Source organism: Sinohyriopsis cumingii, chromosome 1 (genome assembly GCF_028554795.1).
Source record: "Sinohyriopsis cumingii isolate HCF-2022 chromosome 1, ASM2855479v2, whole genome shotgun sequence".
NCBI classification, from domain to species: Eukaryota; Metazoa; Mollusca; class Bivalvia; order Unionida; family Unionidae; genus Sinohyriopsis; species Sinohyriopsis cumingii.
Genome location: NC_142961.1, coordinates 54,744,653 through 54,768,861, shown reverse-complemented (window position 1 = coordinate 54,768,861; position 24,209 = coordinate 54,744,653). Strand labels below are relative to the sequence as shown.

General features: G+C 34.5%; 1 protein-coding gene across 1 annotated transcript in view; it reads right to left on the bottom strand.

The window, feature by feature from the left end:
* Positions 1-24,209, bottom strand: part of LOC149806893 (uncharacterized) — a 248,378-nt gene that overhangs the window by 206,895 nt on the left and 17,274 nt on the right. Inside the window, exons 3-7 of the mRNA XM_089959232.1 lie at positions 18,255-18,406; positions 16,615-16,712; positions 13,797-13,956; positions 5,168-5,338; positions 279-427 (exon numbers count right to left, since the gene is read on the bottom strand). Of these exons, the coding sequence (XP_089815358.1) occupies positions 279-427; positions 5,168-5,338; positions 13,797-13,956; positions 16,615-16,712; positions 18,255-18,406 (730 nt within the window). The remainder of the gene's footprint in view (positions 1-278; positions 428-5,167; positions 5,339-13,796; positions 13,957-16,614; positions 16,713-18,254; positions 18,407-24,209) is intronic.

Genomic DNA, 24,209 nt, shown 5'->3' with positions numbered 1-24,209 from the left:
AGTGGCTAATATAGCACCTCTGTCATATAATAAAACCATTACCTTATGTTTGACATAGCAGTGGCTAATATAGCACCTCTGTCATGTAATAAAACCATTACCTTATGTTTGACATAGCAGTGGCTAATATAGCACCTCTGTCATATAATAAAACCATTACCTTATGTTTGACATAGCAGTGGCTAATATAGCACCTCTGTCATGTAATAAAACCATTACCTTATGTTTGACATAGCAGTGGCTAATATAGCACCTCTGTCATGTAATAAAACCATTACCTTATGTTTGACATAGCAGTGGCTAATATAGCACCTCTGTGTGCAAGTGGCTTGAAATACTGTTGTTGAAAGCAAGAAATGTCACTTAGGCGTCGACCATTTCTAATCTTAAATGTACACTCCACATCTGATTTGAATGGGTAGTACAGCTGGAAAGTAATATACATATTAAAATAGTTTTCTATTAAATTGGAAGATGTAGTAAACAAGAAATGCATTGATAAATGACCCTAAACAGTTACCTTAAAACTTTACTAAATTTAACCAGACAGACAGACAGACAAGGATAAAACTACATATATGTCCCTTTCATATTTGTAATAATGGCAAGCATAAGAACTTCTGTTTGGGCAGAACCAGTCAGAGAGACCATCAAAATAATTAGTTTTCAATATATGTCCAATTTGATTGCAGTGACTTTCCATTAAAACAATTAAGAATATACAAATACATTTTAAATTTTGATTTTATTTTCCCTGTAAGTGCCTCAGAATCCCATGAGATGGAATTGGTCACATGATGAGTCAGTGATTGGTCCAGCATCAAGGAGTCACTGTACTTTCATTTTTCTCGAGTTTTAAATTTTTACAATAACAGTAATTTACAGCAGAACTTTCATGCAAATTTGAACTTAGTACGGGGCAGAAACACCTGGTATGTCAGAACTGTGCTTCAGCATCTGGAAACATTGTTTCCCCTGGGGAACATTTCTTTGAAACAAGTGACTCCGAAACTAGTGATCCTGTTGGCCTTACTTATTGACCAGAGATGCCAAACTTTGCATGTCATAAATATTGATGATATTACAATTTTTTCTGATAGAGTTGTTGTCAGAATTAGGAGCCTTTTGAAGCAAAGTAAACCTAGTCAACATCTATCACAAATGACTTTTTATTCATATCATGATAAAAGACTATGTACATGTATAGTTGTAACCTTACAAGAATACTTCAGTAAAATTTATTTTTTGATTTATCTGAATATTTTTGTCTGATTTTTTTAATGAAGCTAAAATACTTAAATGATACCTGAAATATACCACTGCTATTCTTGGTGTACATGAACTTGCATTATAATTTGTAATAATAATAATAATAAAGACTTTATTTAGAGAATTAAACTCGATTAGTTAAAGAACTAATCTACCTTGAGGCCTTCAGCCATTATGTACACCATATACAACATGATGTGAAAAATTTGGCTTGACACTATATAATTAAGTGATTATAAAAATCAAAGTATCAAGCCTGGAACATATGCACAGGCATCTGTGAACACATAAACATATATAAAATGTAAAATATTATCATGCATTGAAACATTCAACTGTGAAAATGATAAAAAAAAGTACAGAAAAGCAGGTGATATTTGTAGTGCAAGAACTGTTTAATTAGCTTAAGATTTCATCTGTTTGAGATATCATTGTGGTAGGAGCATGCCTTATGTCACTGGGAATGTTGTTCCATACCAGTGGACCAGTATATTGAAAACTTTTTTTAAACAATTCCTTCTTTTGCCTTGGTATAATGTAATTTTTACTTCTTACAGACCTTGAATTTGGAATACCATCAGCATCTCTTTGGTGAAAGATATTGCTTAGATAGACAGGAATGGCTTTTCTGGATACTTTATAATCAATTTGGTCTTTCTAAAAAATATTCTTTCATGTATTGTTAAAATATTGATATTATTCATTGCATCCTGTAAATTGTCAATACATTGATCTAGAATTAAACAGCGTGCCCTCTACTGGAGTCTTAAAAGTTTCGTTATGTTTGAATTTAAGAGGTATTACCCAAATTACGTAAAAATAGCCCAGATATGGCTCAAAATAACTTATATAAAGGTTATTCACTAACGTATTATTTCACATGCAGAACTATGTGCACAGTTTTCCTATGCATTCAACTATTATTCATAAATCTGTCATGTAAAAATCAAGGGTGGATATAGAACTCATGGTACTAATGATATGGAAAAATGGAAATGCAGTCTTGAAATGGTTAAGATATTGTACAGTATATATATGCATTTAGATTGCCAGGATTGGTTGATAATGAATCTTTTGAGAGCTTATTCTAGTTGTAACTGAAAAAAAATATTTGATGAATTTTCATTCCATTTACAGACTTGAGTTTGGAAGACTCGATAAGAACCTGACTCTTGGGGTTGGTATTGCAAGCACATGGTTCAAACTCATGTAGATCCTGAAAATTCTGGGACACATGGTTTTCTCTACACAGAATCAAGGATGTGTCTATACTGATCAATAAAAGTTTGATCATGAGGACTCTGACATTTGAAGTTGTTGTATTTTTCATATCATGGTTTTCTATTGGAACAGAATTAGTACTGTAAGTCCTTAAATTATTATCTCATGACATTATTATACATATCCACAGATGATCCCATGTAATGGTAAGCACACATAGTCATCATGAAATATTAATTTTAGGTCTATCAAATATTTGCAAAGAAGGACTACCTGTTAATGCAGGTAATTGACAATATTAGGGAAAACAGATTTACCATAGTTCATACTGGTTTAGATAAAAGCTTGTATTAATTTTGCTTTGAGTTCAAGCATACAGAATATTAATTTCCTGCTTGATAATTTCAATCAAAATAATTTATTTCTCTTTGAGTTACAGATGCAAAATAAACTGTTCTGATCTCTGTCTGTACAGATACAAACTGACTCATGTAAATACATCAGGGAGCTTGTGTGGCTTAAATATCGACTGAGACAGAAGCTGTTTCTGCAGCATATTAATCCTACCACATACAACCTCAAGGATGTGTATGTGTTTGGCCACTTCATTTTTGTGAATTATTAAAAATAAGGGGTGTGCATATTTTTTGGCGTTTTATGATAAAATGAGGAATAATTATGGGGGATACAAGGCAGCGATGTATATAAAACTAAAAAAGGTAATACTGCAGCCATTATCATTCTACTCAAGTTGATAGAGAGCATGGTATAGAAAAGGGGTCATATTAAAGTCAACAATGCCTTTATGTATTAATCAACATCAATAAATGTAATTACACTAAACTGACCACATGCATGACCATGCAGTTTTCATTGCGAACAAATCACTTTCCAGACAAAGTCACCACATTTAAACAAACAATTAATCAAAAGTTAATTTACCTATTGTCCATCTTGAGCCAGAGCATGATTGGGGAGGGGGGCAATGTTTCCAGAACCCCACCCACAGACTATAATAACCCCAAAGCACACACACACAAACGGACAACCACTGGTTACTTGAAATTTGACCATGGCTTTATTCTTGCACACATTTATTGCATATTATGCACATTTTAAGTAAATAGACACGCAGACTTTTGCTTTGGTGCCCATTTGAGGAAAGTCGGGGTCCTATTGAAATTTTGGAACACCCCCAACACCTGACCTGATCTGACCCTACTTTGTAAAAGGAATATTTTGAATCATACTGAGTTTGAGGATAAATTGAAAAATTCATATCCACATTCATTAGATTTTTGGTCTGAATTCCCCTAAATGTATACAAAAACCCAAAGAAAAAATCCAACACATAATAAAATTTAGATGACTGAGTTCACAATGTTTTTAATGTGGCTTGGCAAGTGGGAGCGTGGTGGGGGTTAAAACCCAAGTAGGTGATCAAACAAGGATCAATTTTGATAGCTTTATTAACAACAACAAATAATAGAAATATAACTGAATATATTCAACAAATATTCAAACAGGAAAATGAGGTAATTGTTTCTACTCCTGGAGCAATACAAGTTACAAATTCAGTCATGACGTTACTGCAAATGTCCATAACTGTATACTAAATGTAGTTGATGAGACAAAACTAATAATATTTAGACAAGGTTCATATGAAACTACAACATAATGTGCTGACTGGTGCTGTGCTGATTACAAGCAGCTTCCTGTGTGAAGATATTTAGTTAGCTGTCAAGGGCCATAACCCTATCAAAAATGAAGATAAGACCTATATGAGGCAGTGTCATGTAGATCTAAGAGAAAATGTGCACTTTAAATTATAATTAAGAGTGAGAAAATGTTTAATCCACCTACCTCTGATACTGACTACATGAATTCTAAGAGCTACCTGAATTCTAAGTAATTAATGGTGAGAAAATTTTCCATTTACCTACCTCTGATACTGACCTACATGAATTCTAAGAGCTACCTGAATTCTAAGTAATTAATGGTGAGGAAATGTTCCATCCACCTACGTCTGATACTGACCTACATGAATTTTAAGAGCTACCTGAGTTCTAAGCAATTATAATAGCGAGAAAATGTTTCATTCAACTACTTCTGATATTGAACTACATGAATCATAAGAGCTACCTGAATTCTAAGCAATTAATGGTGAGAAAATGTTCCGTTTACCTACCTCTGATACTGACCTACATGAATTCTAAGAGCTACCTGAATTCTAAGTAATTAATGGTGAGGAAATGTTCCATCCACCTACCTCTGATACTGACCTACATGAATTTTAAGAGCTACCTGAGTTCTAAGCAATTATAATAGCGATAAAATGTTTCATTCAACTACTTCTGATATTGAACTACATGAATCATAAGAGCTACCTGAATTCTAAGCAATTAATGGTGAGAAAATGTTCCGTTTACCTACCTCTGATACTGACCTACATGAATTCTAAGAGCTACCTGAATTCTAAGTAATTAATGGTGAGAAAATGTTCCATTTACCTACCTCTGATACTGACCTACATGAATTTTAAGAGCTACCTGAGTTCTAAGCAATTATAATAGCGAGAAAATGTTTCATTCAACTACTTCTGATATTGAACTACATGAATCATAAGAGCTACCTGAATTCTCAACAATTGATGGGAATAAAATTTTCAGCCACCTACCTCTGATATTGGGGATGTTTGTACACCTCCTTCAAGTGTTCTAATGGCAGATAAAGGATTGAGCTGTTTTAGAAAGATCTGTGGTAGGTTGCATTGTACCAGGTTCCTTTTAGTTGTGATTCTTTCAGGTGTAACCTCATAATGAGTTGGGCATACACCAAATATGTCTCTCTAAAATTAAGAAACAAATTATTACAGTGTCCTTTATTACAAGGTCTCAAGATAAGGAGATCCTGGTGGCTTTGTTTCAAATGTATTAAAAAACAAATCTGTTTTTATAATAGGAGATGTTAAAGGTAAAACAATGCTAGACATGTACTAAAAATCAAGTGATTATCTTTTGCATGCTGAAATTAAACTTTTGCATTAAAATCTTTACAAGCTTAGCCACAAGAAATCCCAATTATGCATTCTGAATGTAAATGAGAAACAAAACTGCTTTATGAACAATGATTGGTAAGACTATGAGAAATATAAATTTACAACACTAACAAGATTTATCTATAAACAAGGATTCTGCAAAACAAAATTGGTGTCTTGCATGCGAATGGCATCATGGTTTTGCTTTCATAGGTGAAACAGGAACTCCAAGTGTATCATTTTTAAGACTTTCAATTTATAATATTTTACCAAAGCTGAAATCATATAGATTCACCAGTGTAGAAGATATGTGAGTTTAAAAAAGTTAACATAGCACCTTAACATTGTTGACAAGGGTTCTGGCACCAGAAAGGTGACATATATACATCCTATCATTTGCAGGTAAGAATAATGAAACAAGTTGGAAAGACAGACAATCTCAACCGGCTATTAAGAAACCCACAATGAGGTTAACCTCAGGTGTGGACAGACATCTGGATGGACATGCACATGAACATCAAAGTGATCTCTATGTTCAGATTCCATCAAGATCATAACCCTATAAAATGTGTAAGTACCCATAAGAAGGCTATTCCTTTCCTTCTTTATTCTATTTGATATTAAAAGCAAACAAAATAATGAAAAGAAATTGCACCTCATCATGTTTGGTTAAAATCTATTTAATATGCTCAAATTAAAATGATCAAAAGTGTAGTAAATTTTTTTTGTCAAATCTCAACTATTAGTTTCAAAAGAAAAAACTTTCACAGAAAGAAGAAATGGAATTGTATAAAACACTGGTAATGGGTAGAGACTACAATTCAATGATAGCAAGGTCTGAAACAGGAAAATCCATAGTGCAGCCATTTCTATGTAAACCAGACATTCAAATATATCAATGTCATTACTGACATGAGGACTTGATAAAACTTGTTATAACAATAGTGTAAGAGTATATGTAGCTGACATAAACAAAGTACAGGCTTATGTAGCTGACATACAGGAAGTTACAGGCATATGTAGCTGACATACACAAAGTACAGGCTTATGTAGCTGACATACAAGAAGTACAGGCTTATGTAGCTGACATACAGGAAGTTACAGGCATATGTAGCTGACATACACAAAGTACAGGCATATGTAGCTGACATACAGGAAGTTACAGGCATATGTAGCTGACATACACAAAGTACAGGCTTATGTAGCTGACATACAAGAAGTATTATGTATGGGCATATGTAGCTGACATACAAGAAGTACGGGCTCAGTGAAATTTAAAACAGTATCATCTTTCTTAAATAAATACATATAAAAGTGCCAAGAAATTTAGAAGTTTGCAAATGTTTTGTGTGGTAAGATATAGGGCTATTGAAAATCCTAAAAAATTAATGGTGAGACAATTGCAGTTTTGCTCAAATATCTGTACTTGATGTAAATTGCTGTCCGTAACCTATCCCTTCAACACTTATGGTGCTATATAGTTTTATACTACAAGATACCCCAGTACTGAATGTTTTGAGAAAAAAAATAAAAACTGCACTTTGTATTTAAACTGCCTTAATTACTATTGTCATGTTTGCTCAGCCCCAGTTTGTAAGTCATGTATAACAAAGGTATTATTACAAGCCATTGTTGGATGTCTGAACATAGCTGCAGGCTAGAGTTAATCTCTTATGCAAGGTTACTGTGACCAGAGAGAAGATCCAGCATCTTTAATCAGCACAGGCGTTAGATTGAGCGACTTCCCACCTATGTGTTATAGCTTTGTCCTAAGATCAGAGGAACTGCGAGGAATGGGGCATGTTCTAAATCCATCCCCACATAGACAGACAGCGAGAAGGACATTGTTTGCTAAGTTTGATTGGATCAGGTCAAAGCGACATCCATTCAGAATTGAGATGGAAGGGTGTGGTAACAGTTTTGATTCAAATTATAACTTCTAACTAGCAAGCAAAAATTTAGTCTTGCCTAGGAAGACGGCTGAGCAATATAGGGTTACTCTGAGAGAGCCACTCGATTTTTGCAGAATATTATGGCATTGTAATTGCAACTATGTGTAGTATGTATACTTAATTTTTTGGGGGTGACAGAACTTCTGGTTCAGTTGAGTCCTGAGTCTCTAAGAGGGGAGACAGAAGTAAGACTAGCAGAGCAGAGTTGACAAGTCTAGATGGAGAGAGTTGAGGAGGAGGAGAAAAGGAGTCGAGGAGGAGAAAGTGGTGAAGGAGGAAGATTATAGAGAAGTCAAGAGGAGAAGGAATTTGGAGAAAGTGTACACAGTCCATAACCTGTCCCCATACAGTGAGGTCACTGAGTGATAATCAGAGAAGACTTCATCCTCAACAGCCATCACTCAGAAGGAAGCACTGCTGATTCTTGGAGTGGTGTAACACATTCCATGTGGGAGGGGGCAATAAGCTTCCCTGTACATGTGATAGGAGTGAGCAGCATGCTATATGGGGCACGAGGTGAGTGGTGCACCACCTCCCACTTGGGAGGGAATAACACACTGCCCTGAATATGAGGAGTGTTTGATATATCCTCTCTTTTGGGAGAAGACAATCAACTCCTAAAATGTTCAGTCCCTCCACTGGAGGGCCTTCATATGCTACCAAAGAAGCTGGTTACATAATATACTGGAGTGCTCTTCAGAGAAAAACCCTCAAATTCCATCAGTGAGAACGAGGGAAGTTTGCTTCTCCACCACATATAGCTACAGCTGGAATTAGCTTGATTCCAGGTTTCAGAAGATCACAATTTGCAGTGTGCACAAGAATTTTCCATGTTGTACTTTGAGCAATAGACATACAAAGGGCTTGGCCTTCCTGTGGCTACACTTTCCTTCAGACTGTCCTGACATTATTCTGATTTTTTAAAAAAGAAATAATGACAATATAGTTAAATGTCGCATGTACACTCAACCTGGTGGCACGTGTACTACGTATACTAGGTAAATAATAGAAGGACCCATTTTAGCTGTCTTTTTCTTTTGCTTCTCAATCACTGCAACTTTTTGCTGAGGAAAAATAAAAATGCAGATACACATACAATTACAGCTGATTTTCTTCTCTTTTCATGTGAGAGCACAAACCTTATTAGTATACGATGTGTTGAAGGAAACAATGACAATAGCAAGAAAATTCTTTTGCCAGAGAGGGGACTGTGTCCTTTAATATTAAACAGGTTGTGCTGTTATTCCTATTAGCACAAATTCTTAACAGTCTCTTAGTTGTATATGTAAGAATAAGATGGTATACTGAAACCCCTTGGAAACACATGGTAACCCTGTATGTCCCTAAAAGAACTGAATTCCATAAGGAAGAAAATGTTACCAGCATATAATTTAAATTAAGGAAAGGATAGTGTAACACCAGGATTCAAATTAATTGTAAATGAAAGACTACTAATGCAGTGAACACAAGTCATGATGATCAAGGCATAATCTTACAGACTACCAATGCAGTGAACACTAGTCATGATGATCTAGGCATAATCCTTCAGACTACCAATGCAGTGAACACAAGTCATGATGATCTAGGTATAATCCTACAGACTACGAATGCAGTGAACACAAGTCATGATGATCTAGGTATAATCCTACAGACTACCATTGCAGTGAACACAAGTCATGATGATCTAGGTATAATCCTACAGACTACCAATGCAGTGAACACAAGTCACCATGATCTAGGAATAATCCTACAGACTACTAATGCAGTGAACACAAGTCATGATGATCTAGGCATAATATTCCAGACTACTAATGCTGTGAACATAAATCCTGATTATCTAGGTATAATCCTACAGACTACTAATGCAGAGAACACAAGTAATTTTCTCTCATGATGATCTAGGTATGATACTGCAGACTACTAATGCAGTGAACACAAGTCATGATGATCTAGGCATAATCCTACAGACTACTAATGCAGAGAACACAAGTAATTTTCTCTCATGATGATCTAGGTATAATACTGCAGACTACTAATGCAGTGAACACAAATCATGATGATCTAGGCATAATCCTATAGTATGGCATCATTGAAAAAGTTGACAGTTTTATGCATGTCCTAAGCCAGGTGCATTATTGGATTGTGTCATACTGACAATCAAATAGAAGGTGTTTTTTTTCAGCATGAAAACACATAAGCAATACAACAGCAATCAGTAATTTATTGCCGCTGTTAAAATCAGATTTATGCACCCAAAGCATATATAGCCATATACAATGCAAAAAGTCTTAATTCATAAGGTGTGACAAGCTTCCACTTTCTCATATAGCTGTTCCATATAATCTCTAATCTGCATAATGATTGGTGTGATCTCTGATCCAATAGAAGAAATCTTCATCACAACTAGTAACTAGTCATAATTTGTCAACGGGCTTGGTATTCTCCATTTCTACATTTTGAAATACTGCTGAATAGAGAGTTGACTGACATGCCATCTGAATAATGACAAATGCTGTAATAAGTGCTATATGGCCTGGACCAGTGGCATGATTTATGCTGCAAGAAGCACTTTTACAGGTTTTAGTGCATGCAAATTAGCCTCTAACAGATCTAAACTGTCTTGAGTCTAACTGGTCTATGAATTTTTAACTGCTTGCAATTAAATACTGTTAATTCAGTAGTTCCACTAATGTGCCAGTAATTTTTAAAGATTCTCAAAACACCCAGTCTTACAGCATGGAAAAATAAGCCAGAACATTTTCATTTGAATTTCTTGAAAGTTCTTGAGATGTTTATTTATTTATTTAAAAATTGCATTATTTAAACTTTCACTATGAGCCAGAACTTTTCTAATGATTCTGAAAACACCCCCAGTCTTACCACACAAAAATATGTGTAAGCAAGAAATTATTTAATTTGAATTGCCCAAAAAATTTTACAAGAGAATGTACTATTTTAAATTTCCATATACAACTCAGTAATTTTTGTAATGATATTCAAAACACCCCAGATTGTTACTAAACAAAATATTAGTGGACTAGAAATTGTTCAATTTGAATTTTTTAAAATTTTCTTTGTGTATTCATTTATTTAAAAAAGATATTACAATGCTAAAATTAACTAAAAGTCACTACTCCCTTTAAGAAAACTACTTGTAAAAGTCCATAGAATAGATAGTAGTGCAGTACAAAAGATGATGTTATTATGGCACAATTACCAAGATTGTTTCATTTTTACCAATACTCAAGTGTTGTGTTTTGTCCCTTTAAAATGCTCTGTCCCCCAAAATATTCCCTGCCATTGGGATAATATGTACAGTAAAATCACAAAATTCTGAAAATCAAAAGGGACTTAAGCATTGTTCAAATGTCACTAAGGTGCATACACACCTAAGACGTAATCTAAAGTTAATTGAGCTGAGATATACCAAACAATAAATAAATTTTAATAACATTAAATTCCTATTTGTCTAAGAAATGGTTCCATCTAGCCATTATTGAGTAAAAGCAATGAGGAGCAATTTAGGTGAAATGCTGTCAATTGAAGTAAATGTCATGGTTGCTTCAAAACCACAAATTTAAAGCTCCAACAAATGATTTTTTTCTGACACCTTCCAAATAATCCACATATTTAAGCATAGACAAATAAAGTTCAAATTTTTCCAAATACCATGAAAACTGGAAAATTAATGAATTCACAGTAGTAACCTCTGGTCTTGTGAACTTGCTTTCAATACACTAGGATGGCAAAAAACAATTCTACTCAGCCCTGATTTGTGATGCTATAGCCACCTGCTGTTTTCATAAATCATTTAGTTTCTATTAAAATATTGTCTTTTCATGTCACTTATTAGTGCCTGGAGTAATATACAAAGGTTGTATTCAGTAGTGACATGTACATGCTTTGTATTAGATAAGTCAATTTAATGATTTTCTATATCTTTAGAATTATGATCTAATTCAGAACATGAACCAAAATGTTCTGCTAAAATTCAATGTACACTGAGTCAAAACTCATTTGCTATATCACATTGGAAGTTTTTCTACAATGAATATTAAACAAACAATTAAATGACTGGTTTTCATTATTTAATCTTACACAAGGAAGAAGACAGCATTTGCATTCAATGAATTGCAGCAATCTACTAGGAGTAAAGTGGCATCCTTTTTTGAGTTTGCTATCAAATGCAAGAATCAAATTATATAGAGCAACAATTCTTCTCCTGAAACAAATTTACTACTGGCAAACAAGCAGAACACCACTGGCAAATGAACACAGGTAAATGAACACCACTGGCAAATTATTTTTGGATTCTGTGTTTTCACTTTTAATTACGATATATACTCAATTATACATGCTTTGTATTAAATAAATCAGTCAATTTAATGATTTTCTAAGTCTTTGGATTATTATCTAATTCTGAACATGAACCAAAATGTTCCGTTCTTGGACAGGGGTCTGTTCTTGGACCTGTTCTCTTCATTCTATACACTCAGTTGCTCTCAAGTGTCATAGATCATCATCCAGTGTCTCACCAATTGTATGCTGATGACACCCAGATATACAAATCTAGCCACCCAACTGAATTTGATGCTACCAACCAAGGCGCATTTCTGATGTGAAATCATGGATGACATGTAACAAGCTGCAGATGAATGAAAATAAAACTAGAGACCATTCTGATCACAACACAAAGACTTTCTCATTCACTTCCTTTACCTCAAACAATAAATATCAGCAACACCAACATTAAATTCACACAGTTAGTATAAAACCTAGGTGTTACTCTGGACAGTACTCTCACACTGCACCAACATGTCATGAACATATGCAAGGCTGCATATCTTGAGCTGAGACGCATCAGCTCCATTTGCAAATATCTTTCAGTTGATGCCACTAAAACGCTTGTGTGTTCATTAGCACTTTCAAGACTGGACTATTGTAACTCAATTCTGTCTGGTTCATCTCAATATCTACTCCAGAAACTTCAAAAAGTTCAAAACACAGCTGCTTGGATCATACTTCGAGTACCACGATCAGAGCACACCTCCCCGCTGCTCTGTACCCTACACTGGCTATCCATTCAATCCAGAATCAAACACAAAATGTGTTTCTCTGTTCTACATTTCACTGACAGACTCTAGTCCAACATACCTATCCGACCTCACCCATGTGTACACACCAGCAAGATACTTACACTCCTCTTCTGACAATCGTATACTCATTATTCCCACTATGAAAACAAAGTCATGTGGACAACGTTCTTTTGCATACCAGGGACCAGCAACATGGAATGAATTGCGCACTGAATTTAGACACAAAGACACAGTGATCTCATTCAAGAGTGCTCTCAAAACTCACTTATTTCGACTGTAAGAACAAACTTAAAGACCTAATAATTTTTCCTACCTTAAATATTTCAGCATGTTTTTTATGTATTCTAATTTCATGGTGTTTGTTTTTTGTAATCATATCATAAATATGTTTTTTATGTTATAGGTGTTGTTTAATGTTGTAAAGGGCTTAGAGCTTCTAAAGATTAGGTGCTATACAAAGTCCTCATTATTACATGTATTATTATAAGTGGAGTCCAACTGCAGGCAACATACACCCTGAACTGCCACTGCAAAATGCTCCAGCAGATAAGTATTTACATTGTTTCTTTCACTGATTACTCCTCATAAACTGCAGAGATTTAGATGTGCCAATGCATTATGTAATAGCAGATCTGAGTCTGTGCAGTTTGTATTAATTTTTCATGTCTTGGGAGGAAGAAGAAATCACTATGCCTACAACAGGTAGTCCAGGTGGACCCAAAGTCACACTATGTTGATTATCACCGTCATCTAAGACAAAATTCTAATTTCACTATGTACCGTGCTATTGCACCTCCTAGACACACAATGACAAATTAAAGCCTTTGTAACTTGACCTAAAATGACAAATTAAGGCCTTTGTAACTTGACATAAAATGACAAATTAAGGCCTTTGTAACTTGACATAAAATGACAAATTAAGGCCTTTGTAACTTGACATAAAATGACAAAATAACAACTGTTAACTCACAGGGAGATGGGTTGTGCATAACTGTTCAATATTTAGATTGTTATTTCCAGGTTTTGGGAATGAATTAAATCCATTTCTCATCTCCTGATGCCAATGAATCAATCTGAATCAATGTATTCATTGTATGGGAAAAGAACATTAATGAATGTCTGTATACCAGTAGTATACATTAAGGAAGGTCCGATCTTCTACAGAATATGTTGCTATTTTTGACCCTTTGACCTCTTCTATATAGGCTACAACATATTTACCTGATGTATCACTGACTCAGTCTGTACATCTTGAAGCTTGACACTAAGCGCAGAGAGTATTCCCCGTTTTAAATTCAGGACTGGCACAGATTCTGCTTTTGAAATGATCAAGCTGCTGGGATCAATTACACCATTATTTGTTTGGAAGTAAATTCCATGCCTGCAAATAGATTTAGATTGAGCATGAGTTGTTCTCTAAAAGCATCAGTATGCATGAGATATGAATATGTATGTTTTATAAGAGAGATGAATACGTATGTTTTATAAGAGATATGAATGCGTATGTTTTATTTGTTCTTAACTGACTGTCATTATGTCTTGATTTACACTGTGAACAAATCTTGCTCAAGCATCCTGTGACTACCATAATAATTCTCAAATCATACAAGTAAAAATGTCAATGACCATAAAAAAATTAATCTTAAATTAATATCCAGCATATAAAATAGTAATGTTCATCATAAACTTTAAAAAGTGACATTTGTATGACTAGTCTATTATGAGCACCATGTTTCACAGAGATATCTTAAATTGTTTGTGAGATTTGCCCTGGAAAGCACAAATAAATGGTGAATGGATAAACAGACAAATGGGCAAAAACATTTTTAAAATTGAAACTAAAGAACAGTGAATAATCAAATTGATGTCTGGATCATTAATTAAATATGTGTATAAAGTTTCATAGCGATATCTTAAACTGTCTGATAGTTTTGCTTCAGAAATGGGAGTATGGGTAATGGATGGATGGACAAAAAGACAGAAAAAATATCAAATATATTGAAAATGAAGATAAAAGAAGAGCAGAAGGCAATATATAAATCACTAATTCAATATAAATCACTAATCCAATATAAATCACTAGTCCAATATAAATCACTAGTCCAATAAGTGAACCAACTTTCATAGTGATATTTTGAACCATTTGAAAGTAATGTTCCAGCAAAGAAAGATGTAGATTATGCATAATGGATGGACAGAAAATGACAGAAACACAATATTTTAAGCATAGAAAAGGGGCACATGAATCACAAATCTGTTATATGTGTAATGTTTCACAGAAATACTTTGAATGCTATTGAAGTGTGCACCATAAACAAAAGTGTAGACAATGAACAGATGGAAGAACAAATAGAGAAAACAAAAAATATTTCCACTAGTGGGGGTTTAGTTTGTTGTAGCTGTCTGTACTTGTGCAGCCACAGGTGCTTGAGGTTTGGGTTTATCTCCGCGTACGTTATATCATTCATGGGCAGATCCACAAGGCTGACAAAGTTGATTGTATGATTTGACTCTAATGCCACATTTAAGACATGATCGTGCTCCTGGACCATCACATAACACCTGCATATATGTTTTACAGTACTCATAAAGGCATGTTTTGTCACAAAGTTCATATTTTCAAAGATAGACAGCTTTGCATTTTTGTTGCATCCCAATGCCATAGAGCTTCCTATACATACACACTAGCATTTTATTGGTGGAAACACTGCTACAATTTGAATGTATCCCTGTTTTCAATGGGCACATAAGGGTCATAACCTTCACCCATTTTTCCAACCTCATTGAGGATGAATACCACTCATCACTTTTTTATGTCCTCCTCTTCATCAAGTGATACACTGATACTGAGGCTATGCAGATAGTGAGCCTCACAGTGTCCATTATGTAACTTTATGGTAACTTGAAATTTTAAATCAGGCTTTCTCAGATAAAAAACAGTGCATTCTCTTTGTTATCAGAATGAAAGTTTGCAAATGTAGATGCAAACTCACTGGCACACATGAATAAGATAAATTCCAACTTAGTATCAGCTCAAATTATTATTATTATCATGTGTAGTGCATGCTCAGCCATTTAACGATGTCATCACCAGAGCCTGCAGTCCACCAGGGAACTTTGACAATGGACAGTTGTTCACAAAGTGTGACATGATCTGAAGAGCTCCACAGCAACAGGAAGAGTTAGTGGCTTGGCCCAATCAGACAAGATTTACAGCACAATGACCCTGTCCTGTCCAAAAGTGGTTCAGTGTGGTCCACAGATGACATGGAAGGTTGAAGCCAGGAGGGCAGACAGATGGCTCAGCTATGAGGGGATGGTTTGTAACATCTGTTAAGGACCACTTGACACTCCATGCTGAAATAGCTGTCATATCCTCTGGCAATGAACCAGATTGGGCATCTTGAAGTCAGGCGGACTGTTGGATGTGAGGTGATGTCCATTTACTGTGGAAGTTTCTCACTGGCATAGACCTTAGCCAACACTTTTGTGGTTGCTTCCTGGCGATGCAGATGTGGAGGAGGAATGTTGCTGAGTACCATTAGCCATGATAAAGGTGTAGGATGTAGTGTTCCTGTGATTATGCACATTGTTGTGTTGACATCACTCTTTTCTATTACTTATTTTAAGACCATAATAATATCAGAATCAGTCATCTTTATTTTGATCATAATAATATATAATAATATAATATATAATAATATGATCAAAATAAAGATGACTGATTCTTCAAAATAGTGTACTGTTGTAAATCTCTTTTAACATCTCTGTCATTCGATGGGTGGTCTTCATTTATTAGCTGTTCAAATGTCAGTCTGCAATGTCCACAAGCCCAGCCACAATGGAGTTAACAATGTTTTACCTAGTGAGGCAAGGTGGTGATTTGTATGTATATATTTATCCCTTGACTGCAGAGCACATATAGAGGGGATTAAGTCCCCCGCTGTGAAGCCTGGAGAACTGTAAAATTGAATGAACTGTAATTTATATCAATATTACCTATACTGTTGGTGGCTGTTAATATTTATGATACACAAACCTGCTAATTAAGTCTGCAAGGTCTCCTGATCCATCCATCTCTTCATATGCTGCATCAGATTTGGAAGCCTTTTGTTTCTCAGTCACACAGTTAACTACCTATTCAGAACATTAAAAAGTAGTATCAAATGTTTCAAGACTGGCACAAAAGCTTTCATTGTACTATTTCTGCTTCAGTTACCAATTTTTCATCTGAATATAATTTTTCAACCCTGTATGGGTTGGGGTTGGGGAGGAGAAGAGGAATGCGTTAATGGTTTTTTTAATACTGAATGAAAATAGTAACATTAATGGTAATTTTAGATAAATTTGGTTCTTACAACACACACATATAGCAATTTTCAGTGTCCATGCTATACTAAACAATGAAATATCCTGGATATAATTTATGGTTACATCAATTTACATGAATACAGATGCCGTCAGAATATGGCTCATCCATTTATCGGTCAGTATAAATAGATGTGCAGAATCATTAGTCAAGTTGAAGCCAACTAGCGGAAAAAACATTTTCAAGAATTTATTCCTGTAGAAAATAGTTATGCAAACTTTTGTAATTTCAAAGCTTTTGTGTTTCTTGATTTGTCATTCTATGTTTTGTCTTTGCCATTGAAAAAGACTCAGATTCGAAAGAACTTAGGCTAGCTAGAGACTATTCTTGCACTATTTGTTGTCAGTTTATTATATATATATATATATATATATATATATATATATATATATATATATATATATATATATATATATATATAAAACTCTGTGTGTATGTGTGTGTTAGTTGCATCATTTTGATCTAGTACCAAATATACATTGGGATGAATGTGCGTGTAAAGTTTCATGGCAATCCACAAAGTAGTTTAGGAGGAAAGGCATATAAAAACTTTGTTCTAGAAGAAGAAGAGACAATGGATGGACGAGAGACAACAAGCCAATATCCCATAAGCACATCGAGTATATGAAAAGCTGAACTACAATTGATGGAAAAAGTAATTTTGGTAATATTTGCCTTGTCAGGTGGTGACCATCATATTTACTAAGTTTCTTGGCATTCCACGAAAACCTGCAGACCTAATGTAGCTGTACTAACAAGATTGTACAATCCATCTTAATATCTTTCTCTCCAGATGGAGACAAGGACTGCTATATGACCCCACCACTATACAGACAGGGGTATAATAAGCTTATCATATTTCCAATCAGTAGTAGGCTCTTGACATTTTATGTTTTTGACTCCCCAAAATAAGATCTGGGGTCCAACACTTCCCATTCTGAATTTATATTGGGAGTATTACGTAAAATTGAATTTTCTAATATCTTTGCATTTTATAAGGGTGAAATATACTAAACAAATCAAGGCGCTGACTAATAATCGATTAAAACATTCCCATTCCATTAACATACAAATAAAGAGTAATTACTTTGCAGTGTGACCTATATCAATATTCCCTTGAACTCATGCATGGATTTGGTTCTTTCGATGTGAGTTTTTGTACATTTGTGTGCTTTTGGAACTAAATGAGCATTTTAGAATGTTTCACACAGCAATAATGCATTGATTTTTTGACAGTCCGAAAACAAACACGAAAAATAGTAAATTATGGTAGAAAATATCACAAAGAAAAAAAGGTATAAGATCTCTACCTGCATCACAACTTCGCATCTTTTGGGTACATTGAGTATGACATCACATCTGAGTCTGAACCCCGATTGGGAGTTATGTGTCCCTACAAACCCATTGGTGATGGTAGTGGTGTACTTGTAAGTGTAGACATATCCATGCTTCAGGAAGCTATCTGGAAAAGATTTTATTGAAGTCAATAACAATATACTAAAATACATTGTTCAATTTTGGCATTTATCCACATGACAAATACATGTAGTATTGACAGGTATACGCAAATATTTTTTTTTTTACAAAGTGCCTGTCCTTTCAACAAGTGTGTTTAAATACAGACAAATGTTGTAAATGTACATTGTTGTAAAATGTATATTTTGAATGAGACATACATGTTATCCAGATAGAAAATAAGATAAAATAAACTAAATTGCAATTATTATGCAGCTGTCATTAAACCAGGTGAGAGATACCAGAATTTAGGAGATAAACCTAGTATTTATGAACTATGCAGAAAAAAAAGAAAGTTCCACATAATGTTGATTGGCAGACTGTTTTACCACGAGGGATGGATTTATTCTATTAGCTGTGTGGCTTTGTTAAGGTAAACATATGCAGCATGAGTCACCTGTTATTGGAAATTAATGCCAATTGTCAGTAATACAACAATTTTATTGAATACAGCAGGGCATTCAAGAGTGTTTAAGAGCAGTCTAATAAAGACATCAAAATCTGTCATTTACTATAAGGGTCTAATAATGTGATGCAGCAATGAATGTCAATTATTAAATGGGTAGTGATGCAGACAGTGACAGTTAATGATTAGAATCTTTGGCTGTAAAGGCTCAGACTGATCCGACAGTAGTCCTACAGTAAAGATGTTGATCCTGATAGTTTTGATGGTAAAGGTTTTAATACCTAACATACATTCAAGGGCTCCCATACATAGGGGCTAGTGCCCCCACCCCCACTGATTCACCTGTAAACATGTTTTGGCTACATCCTACACCAACAAGTGGACCTCCTTTTATTTTAGTGACATTTACTGAGATCTACTTGTTACTCTAGCCTACATCTGTAAGCTGAATAGCTAACCACCATATATTGTTTGCCACCACCCATCATCCATGCCCAGAAAAAATTCTGCAGGCACCCTTGCACACACTGCAGTTGGCTGACGTGAGCTTAGCATTACTGTATTAACCTGACGGGAAAACTCATACTGAGTATGATAGACAGGGTTGTATGTCAGAACGGTACATGGGGGTAATAAGAAACATATCTAATCTTGAACTGAAAATCTGGGGGAGAACACCCCCTCCCATTGTCTATACAGGAGGGATTTATTTAATAAATAAATGCAGACTTTGAAAGTTATGCATAATTTTAGCACATTCTACATATTGTTTTGGTTCAGTTTGTCAAAAATCAGCATGAATCTTGCAATCGTACATCCCTTATTTGATTCACATTAAACCATGGACTCAAAATTATACATAATATAGTATGTGTATAAGAATTAACAATATAATAATGATCTCATACTTAAATATAAAGGTTGTTTTTAAGTTGGTCTTTCTTTATATTGTGAAACTGGATTATGAATCCCTATTGTATTCAAAATGTCCCTTAGCTTAAAATCCTTAAAATACCAAGTCAATATTTTTTATATAAATGGAACTCTTGAAATGTCCAAGACCTTCTCAGCTAGAACCTTTTGTATTAGGTACAGGATATTGTCATGTAATTGTGCATATTTATTGTTCATGAATATTTGGAATAGGCTGTACTTGGATTTCATTTCTGTGTACAGCATTACCTGAGGGTGGTTTATCTATATCATACATTATTACGATGTTGTCAGAGTTCAGTTCACTCCATCCTGTGCAAGCGAAATGCTTACGATGGGAAAACTGATTTACCTTGAGCACACAGGCTTTTCACTGCAACATAGCCAGTGTACACATGGGTTCACAGTACCTTCAAACTTGACATTATGGAAAGTCTTCTCAGTAAGCAGTCCACTTTACAGTGCATTATCGCCAGCTGTAGAGGTATGTGAATTGTATTTTCCTATCTGTATTATAGGATAGAATTGTTTAATTCTCTATTTTATTGTGCATTTTTGATAGTTCTGAAATGTGCAATGCAATGTTTTTTATTATAATCTGTTTTCAAGTTCACCAGTATATAACTGAACAGAAGGATGGTATTCACATTAATGTTTCATGAATTAAGGGATGAGAGAATGTTACTTCAAATTCTGCTAGATTCTCATCAGATACAGTTCACATATGAACCTGATTATTATCATAACCTTATACAAATCCCTTATACGACAGTCCGAATGACACAATTTTTATAAAATGATCAACTCTACTTATGCACATGCGTCACATTTGTCATTGCATATTAGATATGACCACTGCAATTACATGGATTTAGATAAATTTTCAGCTAAAAGGGGTGAGGGGTTGAAAGTAGTGAAGGGATGAAGGGGTCAAGGAGTGACTGAGTAATAAAGCAATAGTGACAGATCTAAAATTGCTGTCTCTTTGTGGCTGCACAGTACTGAAGGTGGTGTTTTAGCCATGGTGTCTATTGATAATTTGGGTTGGTATATACCCAGTGTGCTGCTTTCTGTGGTAACATTGGTCCTGAGGAAGATAGTGGTCGAATATCTCGTAGTGAGGGACAAAAGCTTCAGGACCAATGGGTCTGCAGGGAACAAGAGGTTCTATGAATCCTCAGGCAGACTGTGAGGGGCAGATCATTTGTGATGGCTCCTTGACCATCTGGCAGAGTGGTGGGGCTGGAAATACCTTGTGATTATGAACTGGATGCCATAAGATACACGTCTCAATTTATATTAAATCATTTATCACTATTTGATTGACAACATGTCAATAGAGGATCTCAGATGGGTAATGATTTAATATTGAATTTATGAAATGAGTTGAATAATGTCCAGCATTCTTTTTATCACATAGTTTTTATTTCAGTTGAAATTACATAGATAGAAAGAAGAATGAATAACCTTTCTTTTGTTGTGCATAAAATATAGTCCCAAACAAAGCTAGCCTAGGAAAAGTAGATTTTACTTTTTTACAAACTATAAATCAAAGAACAAGCATCTATCTGAATTAACAGAACATTTTAAACAACAAAATCATTTATCAAGACAGTGATCAATGCAAGTGATATCACATTGTTTGATATTGTACACCATAGGCCTTGAGTACAATGTCACATTGTTTGATATTGTACACCATAGGCCTTGAGTACATGCTTACCCTAACATGTCACTTTCTCAACTACGGTAAACATTACATTGTTGCGATTTTCATGTGAAACAGGATTACTGTATGCAGAAATTCCCAAATTTAATGAATCACATAAAATAATATGTTCACATGTCAAGATATCAAAAATATGAAACTCACTATATGCAAAGTGTACCAACTATGTGATAATTCATTATATCTAAGACCTCGACACTGATTTGCCCAAAACATAAATAACAGGACTTTATAACCCATTGACCATTGTAAATTTCCATTATTTTAATTTATTTAAAGACTTTCCTGACAAAAGTTATGGTTTGGGCTATTATTCTTGTACTTTGTATAAAAAAGTTAACAATCACACCGACAAATGCAATGCATGGGATCTGGTTGACTGTTTACTTGTAATAAAATCCATAGAAAGTAGTTTTTATTATTGAAATTATTGCATATCAACATGAATAAGAATACTATGCCATAATGCAAATATGCCTTAGTATGTGATGTCATGTATGTGCAATAAGTACAAATAATAACTAGTTACGAAGCAGTAATATACTTTTATTGCATGCATGTATTCTGTCAAGCTGATGTTTCTGAGCTCAAACTTTGACTTTTGGCATCTGTACATGTTTATTAACACTTGTTATATATAGAAGGTGTTAGAAAGAAATTAAGAAAAAAAAGGAAAAAATACTAAAATTCATGGCAATTGTAGACCCATATTTGTTCCTAGTCCTACAATGTAAAACATCAACCTTGATATTTGTTTTTGGGGTTGATGTCTTACATTGTAGGATTGATTTGTTCTCTGCATGGCAGTATCTTGCTAGCCAAGTTTCAATATGTTAACCTAAATACACCTTGGCAGATCGATTCAAAAGTTCAATGCTTTTGTAATAACGACATCTATTGGATTTCACAGGTTGCCTATCATGCCATGTAATGCCAACCAATCAAAAGAGTGTGCAGCAGGAGGTGGTAAACCAACCAAATGGTGGCCAGACAATGGATGAAAAGATGACATAAAAAAATACATGGAACCGTTGGAATGACCAAAGCATGGTAACATAAACTATATGTGACAAGTCGTGATGTTATTTTACGTTCTTTAAATTGTGAATATTTTTATTTGATCATTTAGTCACAATATCAACAAATCATGACATAGCAAGGGGGGTCATCTGGCATAAGGGTGGCCAGACCTGGTGGAAATAAAATGGTGCCAAAAAATACAATGCTCCATTTTCATGACCAATCATTGTAAGAAAAATGTGTTGTTGTTCCCTGTTGTGCAATTTTGTGGCTCGTTGTTGTTTTCTTATGAGTCCAACATGATTTTATAGTCACTGGATGACCAAATGTTGGTCAAACAACCCCAAAAAGATGATTGACAAATGATCATGGCAGCTGCGATGTTTACTGATCAGTATAAATGAATTTTATTTTTTGATTTAGCTGACAATTTCTAATGATCCCAGCTCTGCTAGCTTCATATTTATCATAGATCGGATGACATCTAAACTCGTCAAGATCAATCTCTTTCTCAATCTGTGTCATTTATATACTTTTCTCTTCCTCTAATATAACACTATTTTTCAGCAAAGGAATACTTCACGAGTTAATCTTTTTTCTTTTTTTAAGGTCATCATCAGCATTTTGCTTTTCATAATATCGCTTAAGTGCACGATATTATCATCCGCCACAAGAAACACAAAACTGAGTCTTTCCCACCCCACACTTCAGACATGGCTGTGGTCCAGTACTGCCATGACGAACAATCACCATGTGATATCCACAGTACTCACCATGACAATTTTCATTTTACAAGGTATAACTGATCTGATCATGAGCCATCAAGAACTATTTTTTGTTTGATGCATATTATATTATTGGATAAAGAACAACTGAAAATAATACTTTTCCTCATTATATAGATGACTATAAAAATTCTACTGTTTCAAAACAACTGCAAGAACAGTATTTTAGTCTACTGGTAATCGGGATAAACCAGTTTTCCCAAGGTAAAATTTGCACAATAAAAATTACAAAATGAGATAAAATCGTTATTTACCACAAGTGAAGTAGAGAGGTAGTCCACAATAGAACCAAAGAAGAGCAGAGGCAAGTTTTTGAATGAGAGCTAAAAAGAGTATCTGCAATTGAGCACATCACTACATCAGATTTTCACAGATTAACCAAAAATAAGAAACAGCCACCATTTTATCAAACAAGCAAATAACAAATTTATCAGTGATGATGTGTCTCATGTTTTTTTCAACATTTAAGATAGTGGTCGATGGTATTTAACCTGATTCCACAGTGAATGACAATGGAGCAGCTACTATCATTAATAATCCTGTTGATGACAGCAAATATATATTTAGAATAAAATTTATTGTCAAACATATCAGTGTAGATGGTCCGACTTGGATTATTCATGGTAAACTCGATCCTGTTAAGGAATCACAGCAACACAACAATGTCATCATAATATATAAAAATTCAAAATCAGGTATTTTCACTGGAATTGACAAACCATACTACAATAATGCTTTATCCACTGTCCACTGTTGTTTACGCAATTTATCGTTTAAATGAACCAGACATAGCTGCTCTTGTTCCAGTTAAAACAGGCTTGCTAAATTGTTTGGCTCAATGTGTAAGAGAACACTTTATTAACTCAAAATGTGAGAA